At 66.4% G+C, this 24,654-nt stretch overlaps 1 protein-coding gene across 5 annotated transcripts in view; it reads right to left on the bottom strand.

Annotated features, from left to right (window-relative positions):
- The window catches only part of RIPOR1 (RHO family interacting cell polarization regulator 1), a 56,930-nt gene that overhangs the window by 22,125 nt on the left and 10,151 nt on the right, over positions 1–24,654 (bottom strand). For 2 of the 5 annotated variants that reach the window (XM_075009141.1, XM_075009146.1), the window contains exon 1: positions 6,861–6,999. In XM_075009141.1, the coding sequence (XP_074865242.1) occupies positions 6,861–6,879 (19 nt within the window). In that variant the 5' untranslated portion in view covers positions 6,880–6,999. Of the gene's footprint in view, positions 1–6,860; positions 7,000–15,688; positions 15,850–22,354; positions 22,403–24,326; positions 24,493–24,654 lie in introns of those variants that run through there. The other 3 variants (XM_075009143.1, XM_075009144.1, XM_075009142.1) reach the window with 3 other exon arrangements.

The following is a 24,654-nucleotide window of genomic DNA, read 5'->3' as shown; positions in this document are numbered from 1 at the left end:
AGCCCAATCCCGCTAAGATTCCTGCTGGCCGGCCTCGCCCCCGGCCAAACGACTCCATGAGGGGGGTGTCTGGCCAGCACACCCATGACAGGGGCCGGAAGGGGAGCTGGGGGGAGCTGCCAGGTCTCCTCCAGGAGGGCAGCGGCTCCCTCTCCCAGGTGCCTGTCTGCTCACACAGCCGCCCAGGGCAGGCCCCGGCTCCAAGCAGCGGACAGCTGGGGCAGGGATAATGTGCCCAAGGATCAGTGTGCCAGGCCCGGCTCTGTAATTGGCTTACGCCGTGTCTCTGCCCCTCCCCAGTCCTGTCGGCTGGGGGGGGGCGAGCAGCTGGGGTGCAGGCATAGGGGGGCGCAGCTACCTACGATTCTGCCCTCGAGCAGCGGCCAGGGAAAGGCACCCAGACCTCAACGCGGCAGTGCCGGGGGACTTGCCTGGCATCGGCGTGGGTCCATGGTACTCCTGGCCCCCACTGCCAGTGGGGTGCTCTGAGCCTCACACCACAGCGCAGACAGCGGCACCAGAAGACAGCGATACCAGGGCTGCCTGGACAGGGAGCTCTCAGCGCCCCCCAGCCCTGGGGTGCCCCACATCAGCACTGGCACTGCCGGGCCCAGCCCACCCCCAAGGGCCCTCCGGTACCCCAGCAGCGCCTCCCAGACCCAGCCCGCCCCCCAGGGCCCTCCGGTACCCCAGCAGCGCCTCCCAGACCCAGCCCGCCCCCCAGGGCCCTCCGGTACCCCAGCAGCGCCTCCCAGACCCAGCCCGCCCCCCAGGGCCCTCCGGTACCCCAGCAGCGCCTCCCAGACCCAGCCCGCCCCCCAGGGCCCTCCGGTACCCCAGCAGCGCCTCCCAGACCCAGCCCGCCCCCCAGGGCTAGCCAGGTTGACCCCGCAGGGGAGAGCACAGCCCCGAGAGCAGAGCTGGGCAGGATGGGGCCCTGACGCTCAGCCTGGCCCATTCTTCTCCACAGCACCAGCCGCCTCCTGTCTCCAGGCCAACGCTCTGGGCCCAGTTAAGCTTGTTAAGGAGGAGCTGTAATCCCCAGAGTCGGGGCGGGGGGGCTGTAATCCGCTCAGGTAACAGGGCCCTGCCGGGGCTGGCTCCACACCCGCCCCTCTCCCCGGAGCCTGGCTCAGCTCTTGGGGCAGGGATTCACCACCTGCTCCTCCAGCCGGTCCCTCTCCATGCGCCCAGAGCGATGCCCCTGCCTGTGCCCAGAGCCGGCCCAGTCTCACCCGCCCAGCCCTGTGCCGAAGCCAGGGGCGCCGGGCAGCCCAGGGAACCAGAGCCCTTCCCAGCGCGAGCTCCGGCCCTAGGCGAGGGAGCAGGGCCTGGGCCAAGCTATGCACAGTGTCGAGAGCTCCGGCCAGGTGCCCGCCCGCCACTGGCGCCTGCCCCAGCTGCTGCCCAAGCGGCTGGGCCCCCGAACAGCTCTGCCATGTGGCTGCGGCCTCCGCCCACCCCCAGCTCCTTCCACTTTCGTATCAGCCCGGCCTGCCAGCGCCCAGAGGAGAGGGGTCCCCTCTCCGCTCCCCCCCATCCCTGCTGCCAGCACCCAGACCGCAGCACGCCCCCCCCAGCCTGCACCCTCGCCAGCTGCCTGGGCCACGCTGCCAGGATGCCCACAAAAGCCCCGCCCGATGGGGCGCTGGGCCTGCGGCTTATCACGCCAATCACTCCGCCGTTCCTCACCACCCCGGCCGTGCCACGTACCGCCCCTCGCCCGCCACCGGGCACTCGCACCGCAGCCAGGAAAGCCCCAGCACGCAACGCCCCCAGCTCTGCCCCGCCCCACCCTGCCCCATGTCCCGCCCGCCAGGAATAACCCCCCGGCGTCTGGAGAGGTGCCCCAGAGGGCTGGGCCGGTTCCCTGCTCCCACCTCACCCCCCACCCTAGACACACGGCCTGCACGCTCTGGCGCCAGCGGGCAACACGAACATGCCTAAGCAGCTCGCAGGCAACGCTACGGCTCACTGGGGCTGGCACCGTCCCTGGGAGCTTGGCACTGAGGAGGCCGGACGGGGATCCCCAAAGCCTCCAATGAGACACCTCCGTCTGTCACAACCCACGGAAGCGGCTGCTGCCCCTCGCCACGGGGCGCCCAGCTCACAGCCAGCCTGCCCGGCGCTCCCACGCGGCTCTGCCAAGCCGGCAGCCGGCCAAGCCAGAGCAGGTACGGACACAGCAGCCAAAGCCACAGCGCTGCCAAGCCAGCAGAGTGCCACGGGCTTGACGGGCATCAGCCTCGCCCCCTCTGCGGCTGCTCAGCGGGGCAGATGGGGACAGCCCCGCACCGGGGACCCCCATCCTACGCTTCACGCCTCCTCCCCAGCAGCGTGCCTGGGGCCAGGTGTCAGAGGGCGGCTGCCCAGGAGACAGTCACACGCTGGCCAGCTGATGAGCAGCGTGTTTCTGTGGGTGGTATGCATCACACGTGCGCCGGGCACGTCATAAAATTTATTCAGCACATGGATGGAAAAAAAAAGTTGGAGGGAATCTCGGCTGAGACCAGACGTGATTCTTCTCCTCCCCGCCAACCTGGTTCCCCCAGCTCCGAACCAGCTCCCTCGCAGATGTCTGCTCTGACCGCGCCTCTGACAAACCCCGGCACCAAGCACCCCACCATGCTGCAAGCCGAGCGCGTGCCCTGCTGCCAGGCCCGGCCCGGTTGCCTGGTGGGAGAAGGGCTTGGAGCCCGAGGGGTGGGCTTCCCCAGGAAGTGCCTGGGCGCCAGCCCCTCGCGGTAGGGCTGAGGCGGGATTGTGCCCGGGCAGGACGCGTGACTGCAGATGCCCCACAAGGGGCGGGGGGCCAGAGCCTCTCTCAGTGCCCCTGAAGAGGAGACCCACACTGAGGACGTCCAGGCTGCCAGCCCCATGCACCTCCCTTCCTGGCTGGGCCGGTCAGAGCACGGGGCCCGGGGACCATTCGATGCCAGGCGTACCAGGCACAGCCTGGGCAGAGAGTGACCCCCAGCTCAGGCCTTCCTGGCTGGGCCGGTCAGAGCACGGGGCCCGGGGACCATTCGATGCCAGGCGTACCAGGCACAGCCTGGGCAGAGAGTGACCCCCAGCTCAGGCCTTCCTGGTGGGTGCCCCTGTGGGGCAGCCCAAGCCCTGAGCTCCCCCCCCAGGTGTGTGCCCAGCTGGGGGGCCTCTCCTCTCCTCTCGCGGCAGCCACGGCTGCATTCCTGGCATTGCTGAGCCAGGCGGTGACAGCTCCTGCCAGGGAGGGGGGCCCGACCGAGCGCCTGGCAGGGAAGACACCGGCCGCAGCACCAGAGGGTCTCCCTCAGCGGCTCCCAGGGCCCGGGGGAGCCAGCTGTCACGCCCCCTGGGCCCAGAGGCACAGGCAGGGAGCAGGCATCACTGGGCACCCAGCAGCTTAGGCTTATGCGGACGCTGCGGGGGTGAGCTGCAGCACCCCCAGGGGCTGCTCTGCCTGCCCCACAACCAGGCTTCTCCCTCTGCCTCCTGCCCCACTGGCTGGGGGGGTCTCTGCCTCGACTCCCCCTCGAGGCGCCGCGCGGCCACACGCTCGTGGGGCGAGGTCACAAACCCAGCACCGGGGCGGCCGCCGCACACGCTCGTGAGCTCACAATTCCCTGCCCCGGCAGCGAGAGCCGTCGGAAACACACATCACCGCTGGTGGCTCGGGGGCACCGCAGCTGCCCTGAAGGGGCCCAGCACAGAGCTCTCCGGACGCCTCCTTTCCCCAGCCCCAGCAGCGGGCGCCCACCGCTGGCCCCCCTTGACCCTTCAGCCAACGGCCCCTCTGGTCCCTTCCTCCCTGCCCGGAGCACACCCCAGGCCGATGCAGCCGCCCGGTGCTCCGGGGATGACTAGGCCGGGAGGAATGCTGAATCCCCTGCACCTCCCAGCTCCCAGGGCGGGACGCACAACCCGCTGGGGCAGTCCTGGCTGGTTTCTGCTCCCAGGGCGGGGGCCGCTGCAGCTCTCCGCGTGGGGCTTTGCTGCTCCCATGGGAATGCTCAGAGCAACCGGGGGCCCCAGATCGGCCCCTGCCCTGTCCTTGCCACACTGCTGATGCTGGCCTGCCGTGCTGGGAGGGAGCTCCCCGGCTGGATGGGTAGCTGGCCCCAGGGGAGCAGGCTGGCTCCGGGCCTGTCTCGCTAGCCTCAGCTGCTCCAGAGGGGCATGAACCCCAGCCAGGCCCCGCACCTCCGGGTGATGCACCCTCACAGCCCCCAGCTAGCAGCACACCCCCTTGGCACTATTCCCAGAGCTCCTGCCGGCACCCCTCCCCGCCGCCCTTCACGCTGGGCCCAAAGAGCCCCGCTGCTGCCCCTTCACACGCCGGGCTCGGCCAGCAGCCCGCAGGGAGCCGGAGCAGCCCGAGCTCTGAGCAATACACCCCGGCCAGCGTGGGGCTGAGCAGCCAGCGATGCTGACAGCCAGGAGGGACAGGTCCCAGGGACTTCCGACTGTCTGCCTGGGCAGGGGTGCGACAGAGCCCACCCCGCAGCCAGTGCACCAGCCAGGGCCGTCTGGCAGGAGCGCTCTGCCTGCCCCACCTCCAGGCTTCCCCCTGGCTCCTGCCCCAGCGGGTCTCTGCCACCACTCCCCAGCAAGGCGCTGCAGGACAGCCCCTGCCATCCAGCTGGGCACAGGGCCCCAGGACACCGGCGGCACAGGCTCGCGGGCTGGCACGTCCCCTCCCTGGCAGCAAGCAGGCGGCCGGCTCCCTGGGGTGGGCGGGAGCAGGCAGGGTGGGCGGCCCCCACCTTCCTGTCGGCACAGGGGCGGGCCGGTCACTCGGCACGGCCGGTGGGGGGCGGCAGGAAGGAGCGCCGGAGCTGAACAATTGCTGGAAGTGTCTGTTTATGCGTCCCCGGGGCAGCGCCAAGGGGCACGCCAGGCCGGGAGGGGGCTCCCCGCTCTCCTTAGCCAACAGGGACTCCCCCAGGCCGAGCCCGTCCCACGCCGGACTCCCATCCTCTGCTCTCCTCCCAAAGCAGCCCAGGCCCCCGCCTCCGGGACCCACAGCCGGGACAGCCTGCGGGCAGCCTGGCACCCAAGGAGGGCTGAGGGGGCAGCTGCGGGGGCCCAGACCCCCAGGGCTGCCCCCGGGGGCGAGGGAGGCAGCCGGTTTCCAGATTGCCACGGAAACGGGCTCTGTTGCTCAGCGCTGGCGGATGCCCACAGTTGCCACGGTGATGCTGGTTGTTTGCATCTGCTCAGCCGGTGGGTTCCCCGGGGAAAGGCAGCGCCAGCCGCACGCACACACGCACACCGGGGGACCACGCCGGCCTGGGGGTGCCACTAGCTCCTGGCTATGCCCCCCACAGGACTGCCTCCTGCCCGGCAGCAGCCAGCCTGCGCCTGTGAGCTCCCCACCACCCCCAGCGGGCACAGCTGAGAGCCAGAGCTATCCCTCGGCCAGCGCACACACAGCGAGCCCCCGCCAGGGGAGACAGAGGCCCGCGGGCAGCCTGCCAATGGAGGGAGAGACAGACAGACAGAGGCGCCCCTCCAGTGGATACAGACAGCTGCAGGCATCCTGCCAATGGGAGGACAGACAAACACCTGCGGGCAGCCTGCCAATGGAGAGACAGACAGACAGACGCGCCCCTCCAGGGGAGACAGACAACGGGTACCCTGCCAATGGAGAGACAGACAGACAGACAGACAGACGCGCCCCTGCAGGGGAGACAGACCCCTGTGGGCACCCGGCCAATGGAAGGACAGACAGACAGACACATGGGTCCCTCGCGCCCACGGAGACAGACTCACTCCCGCACCCCCATGTGCCCAGCTGCCAGGAGACGATGTTACCAAGAGGCCACTGCAGGGCACCTGACCAGCTGCCCTCAGCCTGGCTGCAGCCCTGGGCTGGTGTGAACCCAGCCCGGCTCCCGGCTCCCGGCACGTTCCTGAGCCCTGCCAGCCGCAGGAGCCTGCCCAGGAAATGCCCCCGCCCCACCCTGGGGCATCAGCCCCAACAACCATCCCCACCGGGGGGCCAGGCTCCCCCTGTGGGAACGCTGCTCATCAGCTGAGCTGGTGGGAGCGCGGCCCCGGGGGCAGGACACTCGGCAGCCGGCGAGAGCGCAGACCTGGCAGGAGTGGGGCCCTCTGGCAGTGAGCTGCTGGGCCCCTTGCCCAGCCTGGGGGGTCCGACCCACACCCCTATGTCACAGCTTGCCGGCCACAGCAGCAGCCTCCCTCCAGCCTCACTCACGCAGTCCCAGGGCTGGAGGGGATCTCAGGAGGTCATCGCGTCCAGCCCCCTGCCCAAAGCTGGATCAACCCCCACTAACTCATCCCAGCCAGGACTCAAAAGCCTCCAGGGATGGGGAATCCACCCCCTCCCTAGGCAACGCATTCCGGTGCTGCACTGCCCTCCCGGGGAAATGATGTTTCCCAATATCCAACCTGCTCCTCTCCTACCGTAACTTCAGACCACGGCTCCTTGCTCTGCCGTCTGACACCACTGAGAACAGCCTCTCCCCATCCCCTCTAGAGCCCCCCTTCAGGAAGCTGAAGGCTGCTATCAAATCCCCCCCCGCCCCCCCGCACACACACTCTTCTCTCCTGTAAACTAAACAAGCCCAAACCCCTCGCGCTCTGCCCCTCCGGCACCCCACACAGCCGCCGGCGTCTGGACTCCCTCCCGTCCCAGCCCCGCCAGGACGTGCAAACTGCGAAGCAGGCCGCCCTGCCCCAGCGAGGCCATGTAGCTCTCTACCTGGGGTACGGCAGGGAAACTGAGGCACCAAGCCTGGCCGCCACTCCCCAGAGAGGGTGAGGGGTGTAATGCCCCCAGCCGGGCTGGGCAGCCTGCAGCGGGGAAGCCGGGATCGGCGGGGCTGGAGCGGGTTCTATGGGGGTCACGGTACCTTTGTATCTGCCGTTCATTCTGGTGCCACAGTGCCGGGGAGTGGCAGCTGCTGGACCCCTCTCTCTCCGGAGCTGAAACCATCAGCCGGCTCCTCTGCCTAAGCTCCCCGGCCGGCTGAGCCGGGCCCAGGCTCCTCCCACGCTTCCCCTGCCAGAGGCCTGACATCACCACCCGGTTCCTACTGCTCCCAGAGCGGTGAGTCAAACCCACGCCTCCGCCAGCGCCAGCCACGCTGCCGCCGCGGCAGAGAGCTGGGATGGGCACCGGGGCTGCCCCAGCCCTCCGCAGCTCGCTGAGCCCGCGGCACCGAGTGTGAACGGGAAACGGGCGAGACCGGCCCAGCTCCCGGCGCAGGGCTACCTCAGGGCGGGCCGCTTCCCTGCTCGCCGGCACCACCCCGGCGCCCCGCACTCCCGCTGCCGGAGAAGCTGGAGTCTGTGAACGCTGCCAGGGCTCTACCCAGTGCTGGCGAACCCCCTGGGTCTCCTCACCTCTTCCCCAGCGCTGGGGCCGGGGCGCAGCAGGGCTATGCTAGCCCATTTCACTGGCTGGCAAAGCAAGGCACCGACGCAAGGGACTGGCCCGGGATCAGACAGGAAGCCAGCAGCGCAGAGCTCAGGTGTGGCCTCAAAGACCCTGCCCGTGGCACATACCACATGAGCAGGGCCAGAACGGGCCACGGGACTAGACCACACGCCAGGGCAGCTGGGAAAGTCCCTCTTTCACGTCCCACCCCCACCCAAGACCTCCCTGTCCGATTCCAAAAGCCTCCTGGGGACCAGGGTGGGCCCTACAGCATCCACCCATGCGCAGCAAAGCTTGCGGCCGGACGCCTGCGTCCCCGATGCGCTGGGCTGCGGGGTCTGTGTCACTGGTGAAACGCTCCTAAGCATAGCAGGGAGCGCGGGGCCAGAGCCCGCCAGGCTGGCTTGCTAAGGGCATCCGGCCCCCACACCTGCCCTTGGCAGGGCTCCATTGGCCAGCACCTGGCAGGCTGGGGGCCAGGGCCATGGACCAGGGGTCCCTGGGGCTGAGAGGGCAGGGAGCCGGGCCCCTCAGCAGGGTCTGTCCTGCAGCAGCCGGGGTTCTGGGAGCTTCCAGGGCAGAGGAGAGGAGACAGCCTGGAGCGGGGTCTGAGTGGGGAGCTGCGCAACACAGATCTGGGGTGGGGGAGACAAGGGGTTAATGCACCTCCCCCCAAGATGCAGAAGATCACCACCCCTAGCTGGGGACACTGCCTCTCCCCCAGCCGCCACCCAACCCTTGCTCCTTCCCTCACCCACTAACGAAGCAACCTGCGCGACACCCCTCCCGGGCCCGGCGTCTAGCCACAGCCAGCGCACACGCAGGGGAAAGGAGAACAGAAGAACGGCCACACTGGGTCAGCCAAAGGTCCATCCAGGCCAGCATCCTGTCGGCCGACCGCAGCCAGTGCCAGGCGCCCCAGAGGGAACGACCAAACCAGGGAGTCATCCCCTCTCACCCATTTCTTCCCTCTGGCAAACAGAGGACAGGAACCCCGCTCCTGCCCGGCCTGGCTAACAGCCACTGACGGATTGAACCTCCATGGATGTATCGAGCTGTTTTCTGAACCCTGGTACAGCCCCGGCCTTTGCTTTTGGGCTTGGAATATACCGACGGGACGCAGACATGCCAATCCCGGAGGCGACGGGGGTGTTACCTAAGAACCGTCATACCTAATGCTCCAAACTGAAAAGTTAGCTTGTTTAGAAGTCTCTTATTTTACAACGAACAGCACAACAAGAGAAAATCATCTGAATGAACAGCTAATGCCCCTCTGACGGCAGGACGGCTGGCAACCCTCTAATTAAGTGTAAAACTTAAAAATCAAGTGCAAACCCCAAACAAAACATCGCTAGACCAGCTGAAAGGAGGACGGCGGGGGTCATTCTTGTGTACAAAATCAAAAGGACCGTGTTGTTCCGAAAAGCTTAAAGCTGTTCTTCCTTAAAGCTTAAAAGACATTTTTATGTAAAAAAAAAAAAAGAAAAGAAATGCAAAACAAGTTAGGTACAGGAAAGTGGTTTTCGATTCGGTGGTTTTACAGAAAATGTCTGGAAAATAAAAATAAGTCGCAGTTGGCAGGGTTTGTTTTTTTTTTTTTTAACGGAAACAGTGTTTTTGCGGCTTTGTTTCGGTACAAGTCGCATGACGACACCACTGGAAATGTGTTGTAAATATTAATGTACCCACAAACTAAACACCATCCAAACGCCTTAGTATTTTTGACACACACTGTTTCAAGCTAAGGCAAACCCAAACCTCCACCCCGTCCAGGGAGCTCCCCACAGGGGTTTTTACAGCCAACTTTCCAGAGAGGTAAACTGAGGCACAGTGTGGGCTAGCAAACCGGGCAGTGCCCTAGGCCTCAGGAGGTCTGTGCTGTATTCCCAGCTCTGCCGCTGACCCGCTGGGTGGCCGGGGCCCGGTCCCTGCACCTCTCTGCTGCTTCTCCTCCCGCGCAGTGCCTGGCTTACCCCTTTGCGTGGCTAGTGCCCCTCGCTGTGCCCACGCAGGGGCTGGCTCAGCGGACATCAAGTAACAGCACAGGAGGGAAGCGCCTTGCACGGCTGAGGCAGGGACAGAACCCAGGCGTCCGGGCGCCTGCTCCTTACGGCCCGAGGGCCGTCGAGTTTGCCCGCCAGCCAGAGGGGAGCGCTGTGCCCTGCAACGCAGCTCAGGCCCCACTCCCCCGGCGGTGCCCCCAGAGAGGCCTCTGCCTAGGGCAGGAAGGGGGCAAGTCGGGGAGTCTCTTCCTGAAGTAGGGGGATCTCTAAGCAGCTCCCATCTCCAACAGGGCGGGGCAGCCCCTGGGGACTACAGCTCCCAGCATGCACTGCGGGAACGGCTCTGGCTCAAGAGGCGCTGGGACTTGTAGTCTGAGTCAGCTGCACGCCCTCCCCCTCCAGTGCAAAAGCCGTGGCTGAGTCCTGCCTCCTCCCCCATCCAGGTGCAGGCAGCACGGTGCTGGGGCACATCCCCCTGGGCCTCACCCCCCGCCCAGCTCCAGGCCCAAGAGGAAGAGCCTCACCCCAGGCGCACCTCTCCCCCCAGCCGGCTCCTTTCCTGCTGGGTTTAGCGCACAGAAAGGGGAGACAATGCATAAGGGGAGCCGCTGCCCCACGGCACAGCACACCCTGAGCCAGAGCCACGCACTGGCACCCCACAGGCGTCACCTCTAGCTCTGCTCAGGAGAGGGGCCCCCAGCGTCTGCACCAGGGCTCGGCATGCAACCCGCAGCCCCCACTAGGCGCCTAGAAGCAGCACCCCCTCCCTGCAACCAGCAGGGCCCCAGACCCCAGGGCAGGCAGCAACTGGAGCAAACAGCCAGCAGCCCAGGGTGCAGCCCAGCCTAGCAGCAGCCCAGGGTGCCTCGTTAACACCCAGAGCAGGAGCCGGAGCAAGACCGCCGGCCAGCAGCGCCACCTTCAGGGAACAAGGAAGTTGGTCCTGGGAAAGGCCGGTGGTCCCAGACCTCCCCAGGCAGGGCCAGGGCACCTCTGGGGAGGAACCCCCACCTCCTGCAGCAGCTGGTCCCGGGCAAAGGGTTCCACTCCCTGGAGCAGGAGCCTGGTGCGTCTGCCCACGTGGGACCAGGTCCGGGCTCGTCCTGCGGGGCCCAGGGCTTCCCCCTTTCCCGGGTGGGAGAATGCTCCAGGCTGACCTCACCGTCAGGAGCCTGTCCAGTGAGTCAGCTGGATTCCAGCTGCAGCCCGGCTGTGCCACTCCCTGCTGGCTGCTCAGACCCTGCAGACGCCTGGGCTGCTCCCACGGCCCCGAACGAGGCCACTAACCACGCGCTCCGCAAACCAGCCCCAGCGGCCACCCGCCTGCCGCACCACCTCCCAGCTCTCCGAGGGGCCCGCTCGCTGCCAGGCCCTCACCGTGGCCCGGGGCCCACCCGGCTGCAGCCTGCAAGGCAGAAAGACAGCGCCGTGCTCCGGTCTGACCGTGGCAACGGGCCAGCAAGCTCCTGCTCGACGATGGGCGCTGGCAGAGCCACTGTGCCGCCGGAGGCCCCGCTGCAGCCGGGCAGGCAGCTAGCCTCAGGGCTCCCCGATCCCATTCTGGCAGGTTGCTGAGAATCCCCAACTCGCACAGCCGGGGGCCTGGTGACCTCGCACACTCCTGTTCCTCGTGCGAGAGCTGGGCTGGACGGCCCCTAACACCAGCCCCCAACCCCGTCCACTGATTCCTGGCCCCACTGACCCATTCAGGGATCCTGATCACTGCAGAGAGAGGGAAACTGAGGCACAAAAACTCGACGTCACCCAGCCGGCCACGGGACCTGGGCTCGCACAGATGACGCTTGCCCTTAGTTTCTGGCTGCCCAATGAGAACTCTCGCCCCCGGACGAGGCCTGCTCAACCTGGATCTGCCAGAGCAACCCCAGCCACACTCCAGCTGGCCCATGGACAGCCAAGAGCCTCTGAACTCAGAGAGCCGCCACTCACCCAGTAGCAGTCGGCGCCCATCCACACGTGCCTTGGTGCACAGAAAAATTATTCCGCCCACAGATGGAAAAGACTAGCAGGACCAGTGGTTGGCAGGTCGGGGGAACTGGAGAAGGAAGTGTCTGAAGTTCACAGCCCCCTTGAGAGCAGCAGGGCAGACAGGCCCTGGCTGCGCACAAAGGTTTCCAGGGGATTCGGCCTTTGGGAGAGGGCAGGGGACAGAGAGAAGGGAGGCCTTTTTAAAGGGACGTCCTGCTAGGTCCTGTTTGTACGAACAGTGGCTCTGGCCCAGGATGGCTTCCCTTGGAGCTGGTCCTCGCGGCAGTCAGCACCAGCTGTTTCGAAAGGAGGGCGGTGACAGAACCAGGGGAAGTCTCAGATCAATGCATGTACACAAGGGGGCAGAGTTAAGGGTATTCAGGCAGCCTTAATACTGGCACTTTCTGGCTTCTGAGTACTTGGCTATGCACATTGAGCAGATGGGACGCACTCTAGGGCACCCCAGGCCACGGGGACAGGGGCAGAGCCTGTGGCTTCCCAGGACCACAGCATTGGCAGGACCCCTGGGGAAGGTGCAGGACAGACCACTACCGAGATGCACCCCAAAACATCTGATCAAGCGTGCAGCCAGCCAGCCAATCCCTTCCTGACCCCTGCAGGTGCCTGCCTGAAGCCTGCGAACCGACAACAGCAACTGTCTCAATGCAGAGCTGCAAGCCCACCGGGGGCAATGGCAGCTCCCTGTTCTCCCCGAGGCCGTCATGGAAGGGAACAACCAGGAGGATTCGCATGTTTCATGGCCAGACGCACCAGCACCCATAAACAACCGAGCCCCTCCCAGCAGCGGCGACTCCAGCTCCCTGGTTAACCGCTCCAGTGTCTAACTCCCCACACAGAGGGGGATTTCCCCATCTCCCTCTGCATCCCCTCAGCCCCACACAGCTCTGGCCTGGAACTCCAGCCCAAGTGGCTGGCTCTCTCTTGGCAGGGCTCGATTCCAGCTCTCTCCCGCTCCCGAGCAGCTTTCACCCCCCGGAGGTAGATTCCCCACAGCACTGCAGGACCCAGGCGAGCCGGTCCCTGCAGTCTGGTTAGCCCCCAGCAAACAATCATTCCCCTAAAAGCCCCGTTAAATGGGGCTAGGCCAAGCTGAGCCCCACAGGAGGAACTCAGGGGCTGCCCACGCAATTAGCTGAACGCCCACAGGTGGTGCACATCACAGACACCTTGGTGCACGTAACAAAATTATTCCACACATGGGTGGGAAAACATTAGAGGGACCTTCCAGTGCTGCCTGGTCAGGTTCACCCCTCCACAACCAGACAGGAGTGCTGTGGGGGCTTTGCCACTTTGGCCTCTGCTCACCCTCTGCCAGTGCTGGGGCTAGAGGCCGGGCTGCGAGCCCAGATCTGACTGGCCATTGTGAACCGTTAACCCAGGAGAATGGTGCTTCTACTGCTGCCCTATTGCTGTAGGGTGGTGTGCAGGGATTTCGTTCCACTGCTTAAGCTGCTTCCATGTGTCTCCTACTGTCCTGGAGTAACGCCATGTGTGTGCCTCAGTTTCCCCAGGCCCAGCATTGGGGCATAGCGGTGAGGGGCGTTTCAGTGTGATGATGTCTCCCATGTAAACAATGGGGGCTCCAGGCTCTTTGTAACCCAGGCTACCAGGTGACCCCTTTCTTCCCCGGGAAACAGGACAGAGGCGGGAGGAGGGCCCTGACTGGGTGGAATTGGAGCTGGGCTGGTGAGTGGGGCAGTCTGGTCTGGTCTGGTCTGGTCTGGCTGGGGAGGGAGGGAGGGGACCAGGGCCCGGCTCGGGGACCCCTCTGGGCCCCTCTCCCCAAGCTGGATGGCGCTGACGGCTTCTGGTCCCTGTGCTGACAAGTCTGTTCTGTGCTGGGTCCCCGTCACCTAATAACCTCCTGTTCTCCTGCTGAGTGAGAGTCACCTCTGCCTGCGGGTGGGGGCCGGGCCTGGGGACCCCCCCATTACATGCAGGACAGGCAGAGAAGCTGTCCCAGCACAGGGAGTCTCCAGACCCCAGAGCTGAGCCACACTAGGGGCTGCCGGGCGTGGCTAGTTCAGCGTGAAAAGAACCCCTGCCCCAAAGCTGAGGAGCAGCCCTGAGCCGTGCCCCAGGACACGTGGGCGTGCAGGGTCAGACCCCTACCAAGCAATGACTCCAGGAGCTGGCAGGCGCCCCCGGGACTCGCACTGAGCCCTTGGGGGGCAGGCCAAGCTGGAGGGGAGGCTGGGAGGTGCAAACGGGATCAGCCCCCCACCTCCACCCCGTCACTTCCTCTCCCCGGGCAGTACAGAAATAGAGCAGATGGAAACAGAGTCCCTATAAATAGCCCGGAGGGAGAGGCCAGGGAGGGGGCCAGTGAGAAGGGCTGGCCAGGCACCGCCGGAGCCCCTCCCTGTTCCCGGGCCCACAGAAACCCACCGATGTAGCTCCAACAGCCCCTGCCCAGGCTGCTGGGGGAGAGCGGAGTCCAGGCCCTGCTGGAGGCGTGACATGAACTCAGCTCTGCCCCGCCCCCCCCCCCAACAGCTTGTGGGGTGCCCCCGAGCAGCCACGGCAGAGCCCTGCGCTCCTGGCCCACCCTCAGCCTCACGGGGCCCCAGCTGGGAGCAGGCGCCCAGAGGAGCAGGATGGGAACAAGGCCCTGCTCCCCTGCCAGAGGGGCAGAGCGCCCCACCACCCGGGGGACAAGTTTCAGCCCTGCCGGGAGGCCTCCCCCCACTCACGCAGACCAGAGCTGCCACCGGGGTGGGACGGGCCAGGCCAGGCCAGGCCAGGCAGGGCGATCCCTGCCCCCCTGCTGGGGCAGCTCTCCCAGGAAGTCACCCCACTCCACCTCCCCGCTGCACCGGCCTCACCCACGGCGCGGTGCCGGGATACCCGGGCTCTGGGCGGTCCCGGCAAGCAGAGTGCCACGTGCCCCGGACTGCCCCCCAGCCTGAGAAACACGAACCAAACCCGGCCACAGGCTCTGCGGGGGGAGCCGGCCACGTCCCCCAACAAGGGAGCACTCGCTCCTGCCCATGGACCTGCACGGGGCTCCCATAAACTGGCTGGTGCCAGGAGCGAACCGGGAGCAGCCTTCCAGCGGGGTTCACTGCCTGGAGAAGGGCACAACCTGCGTCCCGCTGCTTCTCCCCAGGCTCGTATATCCCCAGCCCGGAAACACGGCCCCGGCCTCGGCGAGCGGCGCAGTGGGTGGGGGTTATCCCCCGAGAACACTCCATGTCTGCCTCTGCTGGGCAGCGGGTGGGGTGAGAGCCCCGCACGCCTCCTTGTTCCACGCCCTTCCCGACTGGCCCCCGGCTAGCGGGAGGCTGGCAACTCATCCCAGGCCTGACCCAGCCGCCTACTCATTCCCCGGGCACCAGCCAGCTCCCCGCCAGCTGGCACCCCCCACGGGACTAGCTGAGAAGCAGGAGCCAGCCCCCCATTTCGGCCCCCCGTCCCCCCGCCGGCGGACAGGCAGAGACACTCAGGAGCAACTACAAAGCAGGGTTTGTCCTTTCGATCCCAGGAGCATTCCCCGGCCCGTCACAGCCACGCAGGCGGCCACGGCGTGGGACAAGCAGCCATTGAGCCCCTGGCAGGGGGTGGCCTCCCACCTCCCCTCCCGCTGGCCCGCCTGCCTTCGGGCCCCAGCCCCCAAGCCAAGGGGTCCAGCCCCGGGAACCGCACGCAGCCAGTGACTTCGCCCTCCAAGAATGCAGGAGCTACCAGCTGGGCCTGGCTGGAAATGCAGCCCAGCTCAGCTGGGAGCCGGCAGGGGCGGCTGAGGGAAATCCTGGCCTCCCGCTCCTCCTCTCCACTTCGCCGGGAGCTCCCAGCGCCTGCCAGGATGGGGACCCATCCTGCCCCAAAGGCCCAGGCGGAACAAGGAGGGTTTTGTCCGCCGTGGGGTCAGCCCCAGCTGTTGCGGGCGTGCGCCCGCAGGGAACAAGCCGTGGGCAGCACGAGAGAACAGCTGCCAGCAGCTGTACATTCAGCCAGTGCCAGGCCTGACCACGGCGGTGAGGGCCCTGCCCCACGGCGAGGCAGCGGAAAGGGATCAGGGACCGCCGCCCCCCCCCAGGACGACTTGTAAATGGCGCTGCCCAGGACCACAGCGGGTTCCTGGCATGGGGAGCGGCCGCTGGCTCCGCGTGCCAGCGCCCAAACCCACGGCACCAAGCGAGCCGGAGATCGCGCCCCACGCGCCAGCTGGCCCTCAGCCCCCTCTATTCTCCACAGCTCAGCGGGAAGGAAGCACCCGGGCAGAGGGGCCTGTCAGCCCTGACCGAGCCAGCTGCCCGCCACCCTCGCCCCTCCGCGCGCTGGCACTCACATGTCCGGCGCCTGGGCAGAGCAAGCGCGCGGGGAGCGCGCGGCCGGCCGCTCGCCTTCCCTTTGTTCCGCTCACATGGACAGAAGGAAAACAGTCAGGTCTTAACGGCCCCCGGGAGCCCACCCCCCTTCGCCTTCTCCATGGAAACTGGCTCCAGCCATGTGATTCAGACAGGAAGCTCCCGGGATATCAGCTGCCTGAGCTGGGAAACGCCTCCGGAGCCCAGCTGGGAGAGCCCAGCGCGCTGCTCGGCTGGCACGAGAGGAGGGGGTGAGTCAGGAGCCCGGGAACGCGCGAGAGCACCAGGATGCCTGGGTCCTGTTCGGCGCTCCCTGTAAGCTGAGATTCGGGAGCCGCCCAGCCGGAAGCGTATTTCTAGGGGTGGTGCACGTCCGCACAGGCCTCGGTGCACAGGACATTTATTCCGCACATGGAGGGAAAAAAATTAGCGGGAACACGGGTCCCATGCCCAGCTCTGCCACCACCTGGCTGGGATCTTGAGGGGTCCCTGGCCCCCTCTCTGACGCCCACCTCTGCCTGGAGATCCTGGGCTCTTCCACACCCCCTCACGCAGCCATCCAGGGGTCACCCATGCCAGCCACCAGCAGCGGTTTTACAGCCATGGCGTGGAAGGTTCTCACACCAGGCACAGCCCCTGGGCCACTTGGCACCGGCCACCTTTGGCAGACAGGACACGGGGCTCGATGGGCTTTCAGCCTGACCCAGGGTGGCCGTTCCGATGCAATCCCCCTGGCCGACCCCACGTCACCCCCTGCAGCACAGAGACCGCCAGTGAGAGGAGTATGAACCAGGCCAGAGAGCAACGTCGTTCTGGTCCGGTAGGCCCCGGGCTGCACCCGTCTGGCCCAGGAGGGAGCGGACTGCAGCCATCCTCATCGGGTGCATGGCCTACCCAAGCCCGAGCCACCTCTTGCAGGGCCCTGGGCAGCCCCAGCCCTCTCCCTGTGGGCATGGGCCCCCCTCATGGACAGCAGCTGGCGAGTGCTGTCACCTGCACGCCACTGAGAAAGAAACCGAGGCCCAGGGAGGGGGAGCCCTGCACCCAAGGTACCCCAGCGAGGAGCAGAATCCAGAGGTAAAGGCGCCCACCCACGCTCTAACCACTAGGCATCACTGCCTCCCCGGCTGACTTGGAAAACTTCATTCTGGCGGGCGGGAGCCACCTGGCTGAGCTGGGACAGCGCCTCTCGCTGGGGAGTCAGCCCCAGGCAAAGGGCCCAGGGCGAGGGCAGCCCTGGTAGCTCGGGGCACAAGCCGAGACGCACCAGCTGCAACCCTGTGCGAGGCACTGGCAACGCAGGCGCCCGGGCCCTCGCTCAGGCAGAGAGCTGCTCATCCAGGCTGCAGGGTGGCCCCACCAGAGAGCCCTGCGGTTGGGGCAGCTTCCCAGAGGCCTGGCAGGCTGGGAAGCCCAGCCCGCGCCTGGCAGTTTGCAGCCGTGCGTACATTTCTTATCTAGGAGCACCTGCGTCACCCACCGCAGATCACTGTCCAGCCGGCTTCAAAGGGCAAACGACTCTCGCGCCGTCAGACCAAAGCCCCCAGGCTGGAGCTGGTCTTGTGCCTCCAGGACTCTGCCAGCTCCGGCCCCCCAGGACGCACCCGCTCCAGAGTTCGGCAGGGAATTGCCAGGGCCGGCTTTCCAGCAGGCTGAGTACACACCCCAACGCCTGCTCTGGGGGCAGCTGGGCTTGATGCTGTGCCAGCCGCAGGCTGGGAGAGCTGAAGAGGCACGTCTCCCGTCCCCAGAGAAGCAGCACAGCACGCTGGCCCTTCTCAGGGGGCTGCAAACTCCCCACCCCAGCAGCTGGCCTAGATCGTGCGCAATCGCCCTCGTTTGAAAAAGGCCGGGGGCAACGCCACCGTTCACAGGCACGGCAGTAGCGTCCCCTGGTAACAAGATGCCCACCGTCCTTTGCCGGGGCAGCTTGCCAGGAGCCCCAGGGCTGCACACAGGACCCAGTTCACTGCTGGCTTCAGGGGGACGCCTGGGTGTCAACAGAGCTCCCCCCCCGGAGCAGCCCTGCAGCTGCCACTGAAGAGCCAGAGCCTCTGCAGGCCGGCTTCAGAGGGTGAAGCGACCCTGGCAGACGCAGAGCCCGCCTGTGCCCTCCTGGAGGCTCACCGGTTGCCCGGTTGCTGCCAGCCACCAGCTGCATCTGCTCTGACAGGACAGAGGGCAAAGGCTGCACCCGCACATGGCCACCCCCAGCCGGGCAGCCGGGGCTGCAAGCACCTTGCTCACGCCTTCCGGGAGAGACGCACGGAGCCTGGCCCTGGCCTGCCTCCCCACGTCACCCCCTTGGAACACCGCACCCCCTGCCAGCCCAGCCCTGTCCTGGGCTGCCACGCTCCACCCAGCCAGGCACGCTCCTGGCCAACTCCGCAAGCTGCACTGCCGTGAGAGCCGGCGAGGGGGACGACACAGTCCCTGGGAGCCCCCCACTGAGCCCCCCACACCTGCAAGCACGACAAGGAGCAGGCGGGGAATGAAACACCCCCCCCACCCCCCGCTCTGTCGCTCCCCCGGCTCACAGCTGCTTTTATTCACACGGCTCAGCCACGGGCCATCCTCAGCAGCCTGCTTGCGCCTCAGGCAGGGTCCGCCAGCCCCTTCCCAATCCCCTCACCTGTCTGCGCCCAGCCCGGCCCTGTCTCAGCACCGCCGGCGGCCGTCCAGGAGCACAGGGAGCCTCCACAGCAGCTCCCCCTCACCTGGAACGCAGCGCTCCGGGGCCCGGGGTACAGGCCTGTGCCGGAGGGTCCCCGCCCCAGCTCCGTGTGTGGGGCCTGCTGGGCTGGGCGACCACGGAGCCGAGCGCACGGCCAGGCCCTGCAGACAGCACATGACTGACTCCTGCCGGTCGGTCGCTGCCACTTCCAGACGGTCCCCAGTGGAGACTCAGGTGCCGCTCACGTCACCTTACCGGCCTGAGCCCAGCCTGTGCCCGCAAGGCGCCAGGCAGCCACTCAAGAGCCCACCGGGGCAGCAGAGACCCGCCTTTCACAGGCGAAACCCACTGCTCAATGGAGATGCTGCAGCCCTTCACTCCCGCTCCGTCCCTGCGGCCGGGAGTCAGCAGAGCCTGGCTTTGCTCACCCAGACTGCACCGCGCAACCCGGCACCCACCCCGCGGCCGCCCGCGCTCGGGCCCCTGGGGAAACGGGGCCGTTCAGTGGTTCGACTCAGCCTGTAGGGTCCTGGGAAGTTATTGGCGGATTTCCAGAGCACGAGTGCAGCAGGGCCGCGTCCGCACCACAACACAACAGGGCTTGGAGCCTGGGGCCTGGCGCCTCCAGGGCCCAGGGGCAGGACGCTGGGGGGTGCAGCTGGAGGCAGAGTTCGGACGTGGCCTCCCAGGGAGCCCAGACGCACCCGGATCCCAGCAGCACTAGGAAACCGGCAGATGCCGACTGGCCCTTCCAAGCTGCGCCGTGGGCGTGGGCCAAACCCACTCGGCACAGGGCCCAGAGCCGGGCCCGTCTCGGCAAGTCCCCAGCCCACGTTGGGCCCCGCCCCGGCCATTCACACCAGCTCCAATGAGCACAGAGAGGGCCAGGGAAGCCCACAGACCCAGGCTCCCCAGAGAGACGGCTCCGCTGGGACCCCGGCCCCGGGGGCAAATCCCCCAGCAGCGGCTTCCAGCCTGCCGGGAAGGAGAAGAACAGAGTCGGGTCGCAGCCGTCCCGTGCAGGGCCGCACCCTCGTACAGGCCAAGCCCTCAGGCCAGCCGCCCTCTGCTCCCACTTCTCCTCTCCGTATTACAGCCCACCGGGAACGTGCTGGGCGGCACCTGAGGCAGCTTAGGGCAACCCAGGCTCTGCATAGAGCCCCCAGAGGCAGAGGACCCCCAGGAGGCTGGCGCCGGCTGAGCTGGCCGGAGGCACCAGAACAGACCGTGTGCTGCCGTGGCCCCGGCAAGCCCCAGCCCCCGCTGTGCTAGGCGCTGCACAGACACAGAACAGCTCCCGCTGGCTGGATGCAGGCCCCCTGTGGCAGCCCGAGCTCTCTGTGTCAAACCCGCGCCCCTCCCAGCCGGCTCCCAGGAGCGGTGCCACATGCACCCCGGAGCAATCGCTAACGAGATTCCTGCAGCCCTGAGGCGCTGGCTGTCAGACACGGAGCCGGGGGCTCAAAGCCAGGCCGGCTTCAGCCACCTCCGCGTGGCCCCTGCACCCCCAAGATCGCGGGCGGTGCAGCTGCTGGCCGAATGCCGGACCGCAGAGGTGTGTCCGCCCCTCACGTCCATCCCACGCCCCGGCGAGCAGCTCCTGCGCCTTGAGCCTTGGAGTCAGCCCGGCTCAGCTGCAGGGAGGACAGGGGCTGGCACCCCGCGCCCAGGAGTGCCTTGCCAAGCACCCTTTGCAGCAGTGTTTATAATTCCAGCAGCAAAAATGCTCTTAAGTGGATTAAGGGAAGCGCAAAAGGACAAACACACCGGGGAGCGACAGGAAGCAGCTCTAATCGCCAGCTGTCCCTTCTGGGTGGCAGCAGTCCAAAGGGGCGCCCCCCACCCGCCGCAGCGCCCCCCCCAAAGGAAGTCACATGCCTGGGAACGCAGCAGGGAATGACATCGTTTGGGACGGTCCCCAGCGAGGAGGGGCAGAGCCCCGGGCCACACACAACCGCAGCGGCTGGGCTCCACTCCCAGCGCAGTGTGCAGTGCCAGGTCTCTCCTGCCCAGAATCTGCAACAGGCAAGAGCAGCCAGCTCTGCTGGGGGCGGGGGGCAGGCTCCAGTGGGAGCAGCAGCAACAGGTGCCAGGCCCAGAGAGGCAGACCCATCAGCTGCTCAGCAGCAGCAGGAGACCGTGGCATGCTGCAGTTGCCTGGATGGGTTAAGTTTCAGCCTGTCCTGCACCCTGCACTCCAGCGCCAACCAAGGAGTCGGGCGGCACTCATTGGTGGCTGGTTCCGGCCCCCTCCGCTCCCTGGGCCTGCCTGGGGGTGGGAGGCAGAGTTCCCTCTCCGCTGATTATCAAAGCACCCACTCCAGGCTGCAGTTATTTCTAGCGGTGGTACGCATCTGCACAGGTCTCGGTGTGCATAAAAATTTATTCCGCCCACCGATGGAAAAAATGGAGGGAGACCCCTGGTTGGGGGATGGGCCCGGCGAGGTCCAGGTTCCTCCCAGCCCAACATGCCCCCGGTGCCTGCGGTTCTGTGACTGGCCGGGGCAGGCCACTGCCCTGCAGCGTGGGGGCGGCTGCCGGGCCTTCCACCCCACAGCGGCTTCCAGAACTGCGGCCAGGGGAAGAGTCCTCTGGCCTTCAAGCTGCAGCAGCCAGAGCCCCCACACTGGATGCCCTGCCACAGGTTGAGGAGACCCCATAACCCCACAAGGACCCAGAGGTCGCAAGAGCTAAGGGCCTTCCAAGCCATGGCTAAACCGCTCCCACTTCCCTGCAGCACCAAATTTCCCTCCTGACTTACACAGCTTCTATTTCAAGAAGCAAGAGGAAGCAAAGAAGAGAGAACCCAGCGCGGTATCTCCCCCGGGGAGGAGCCAGCAGGTTTACAGAGAAGTCACCCACCGACTCCGAACGGAGAGCCCCCACTGAGCGGCCAGGGCACCGATCCTGCACTCCCACCAGCCCTCAGCTAAGGGACACATGGAAAAGCGAGCTGCCAAGGCAAACCCCCAGGCGCCCCCCGCCGCACACCCCGATTGTGGTCTGCCAGGTTCCCTTATCTTGAGTTTTGCCCTTAGAAATCTGTGGTCCTTCCTTTTCTGCTGGCAAGTTCCACCGTGGCCGAGGGGGTCACGCCAAAGCCCTTAGGGAAGGAGCTGGGGTGGCAGCAACTCCTTAGCCAGCAGAGAAGGTGACACAGGCCCCAAAGCGTCTGAATCAACCTCCGGCTCTGGCTCTTACGCTTCCACCAGAGCCCGGCCTCCCAAGCACCCAGCTCTCCAGCCAGCTGCAGAGTCCTCGGGGTAACCAGCCCACCCCCGACGCTCGCACGCACACTAACGCCCAACACTAAGACGTATGTGCACACACACACACACACTAAAGCCTTGCACTAACACACGCACGCTAAAGCCTTGCACTAACACACAAACGCTAAAGCCTTGCACTAACACACACGCACGCACACTAAAGACTAACACACAAACATGCACTCGCACTGAAGACTGACACCAAGATGTGCACACATACGCTAGAGCCTACTACTAAGATGTGCACATAGGTGTGCACACACAAAAGCCTAGCACTAAGCTACATGGACACTAGAGTCTAACACAAAGACATGAACACACACACGCTACAGCCTCACGTCGAGACGTGCACACATGTGCACACACTAAAGCTTCATGTCGAGACGTGCACACGCTAAAGCCCCACACCGACGTGCGCGCACACACACACACACACACACACACACACACGTGCACGCACTAAAGCCTCACACCAAGACCCATGAACACGCGCGTGCACGCACACGCTCGAGCCCAGCACTGCGACGTGGGCACACGCCAGAGCCTAACACCAACACGCGGGCACACGCGCGCGCGCGCACCGCAGCCCCACCTTTGCACGCCCAGCCCGGGGGAAGCCGCTCACACCTGTCCCGCCCCGGGCGAGCCGCAAACTCCCTCCCCGCGGGACCCCCGCGCCCGGCCCGGCCCGGCCCGGCACTTACATGGCTGCAGCCGCCCGCTCCGCTCCGCTCCGCTCCCGACGCCGCCACCACCGCCTCCTCCTCCCGCCCCTGGGCGGGGCCCGCGCCGGCCCGGCCCTCCCCGGCCCCGGCTGCGCGCTGCGCCCTTCTCCCGCCCCGCCCGTGGGGCCCGGACCCCTGGGAACAGGGCGCCCCAAGCCCACCTGGCCCGTGACTGCCCGTGCGCGGCGCTGCCCCCCGCTTGCCATCGCCTGCCGGGCCACGGCTGGTGCCAGCCAAGCGGGCCGTGGGGCAGGCTGCCCTCAGCGGGGGCAAGCAGCCAGGCCGGTGCCCGGGTGTGGGTGCCCTCGCTCTAAGGCGGGGTCCCCAGAGAGCCGGCATAGGTCATGACACCCAAACAGCCCCTGGCCAGCCAGGCCTGCCAACCTGCCCCCGGCCCGGGCCCAGCCAAGAGTTTTCCCTGCTGGGGGATAAATAAACCTCATCCCTGCTCCAGCCGCTGTTCCAAGAACCGGCCTCAAAGTGGGGGTAGGGGGGTTCTTACCCCTCCTGCCCTCTGAGCTCCCCGGGCCGCCAGCCCCGCCAGGGTCCCCACCCCACCCCGCGGCTGGAGAAAGCGCACGCGGCTTTTGCTTTGCTTGAGAGATGCCAAACTCCAGTCCGGACAGAGAGCCACAGGCAGGCAGCTCCCCACATCCGACCCATCTCCTGGGGGCCCTGCTCTGCTCTCCAGGCCAACTACGCCCACGCCATGGGCAGGACTGGCTGGAGTAGATGCCCCCGCCTGGTGATGGGGGCTGCTGGTATGCTGGGTAGAGCCCTGGATGGGACCTAGGAAGTCAGCCAGAGCCCACGGGAGAAAATCATTCAGAGTTCCCATGCCGCATCCAGGGGAAGCCAAGCCCAGACACTACGCCAGCTGTCAGCCCGGGGCCAGGGGGCTCACAGCCAACAGGTGCTGTAACAGTGTCTGCACAGGCCCTGACTACACTAGGTGACTCATCAGCGGGAGCAAAGCCACAGTGTAGACACGGTTCTTGCAGCAGCCTGACTCTGCAGTGCGGGCCAGGCCTGGGTCTCCCCGGCCCAGAAATCCTACCCCCAAAACACCCGTCAGGTGGGAGCGCAAGGAGATGCCCTTACTGGCTTACTGCCAGTAGCTGAACCGAGCAATGGGACGCGTCAGGTCGCGCCGAGCGCCACTGGTCAGAACAGGAGCTAAACGCAGTAACAACAAAGTGCACCTTCTGTGGCCGCTGCGAGAGCCCCGCAGTGAGCATGGTCGAGTGCTGCCGGGCAGGCTGGAGCGCAGCTCTGCTTCCACTTGGATCATCTGTCCTGACCGCGCTTTGCATCCCAAATCACTTTGCAAGCCGTCTGCATCTCTCGGCGCCAAAATGCAGCCACCTCTGGGGAGGGGGGTGGCACTCTGCACCCCTCGCAGCCAGGGGAGGGGAAGAGGGACTTGCCCAGGGGCCCCGTGACAAGCCCCTGTTTGGACAGAAAGTGCTGGGATGTTTGGAATGACCTTAATCTCGCTGTTCTCACTGCCTCACCTGAGCAGCCACCTTCGGGCCTGGACAGGGCCGTCCCAGTACTGTGGGGACCCGGTGTGGGAGAGCTGGCTCTGTTCCACAAGGAGAGGGGCAGAGCGTTGGCACCCTGGGCCTCATAGCAGCAGGGGGACTGTGGGAAATGAGCTGGAGAGAGGGTGATCGGAGGCCTGGCCCAGCCTCAGGACACAGGGCGGGGAGGATTTAACTCGGCACCGGCGGGGAGACCACCCGACTACCCCTTGTCCACGCACTGCCCCACCCTCTCCCCGACAAGCCAACCGCTGCATTTAAGGCCTGTCCCAGCCGTTATGTGTGGCTGTGCAGGGACTAAGCCCCAGATCCACAGGCAAGTAGGTGCTAAGTCCCCCTGCAGTCAATGGGGCTGGGAGGGGCTGGGGAGCAGAACGGACACGACCCCTGGTTGGACTCACACTCACCCTCCGGGAGCACGTTGCTGGGCCTCCTTTGCAGGGCTCTGGGCTGCTTGCCAGGACTCCCGCACCCCCAGACTGGTGCTGGCTACGACGGGTATTGCAGAGCTGGATCTGACCTCCGGTGCAGCAGCGTGGCCCTGGCCTCTCCTGTGGATTTCGGGGCAGGCCCCTAAACAGGAGACGAAGTCAGCTACCAGGCACTGAAGGGGTTAAACTTTGGTGTTCCCAAGCGGGTTAGCACCTCCCAGGCCTAGGGGTGGGCACAGCACAGGGTGGAGCCATGGGCAGAAGCCAAGGTCCCATGGCTGTGGACAGGACAGGACAGGACAGG

This window comes from Carettochelys insculpta, chromosome 14, assembly GCF_033958435.1.
Source record: "Carettochelys insculpta isolate YL-2023 chromosome 14, ASM3395843v1, whole genome shotgun sequence".
NCBI classification, from domain to species: domain Eukaryota; kingdom Metazoa; phylum Chordata; order Testudines; family Carettochelyidae; genus Carettochelys; species Carettochelys insculpta.
Note: the sequence above shows the minus strand (reverse complement) of the source record. Positions and strands in the feature narration are given on the sequence as shown.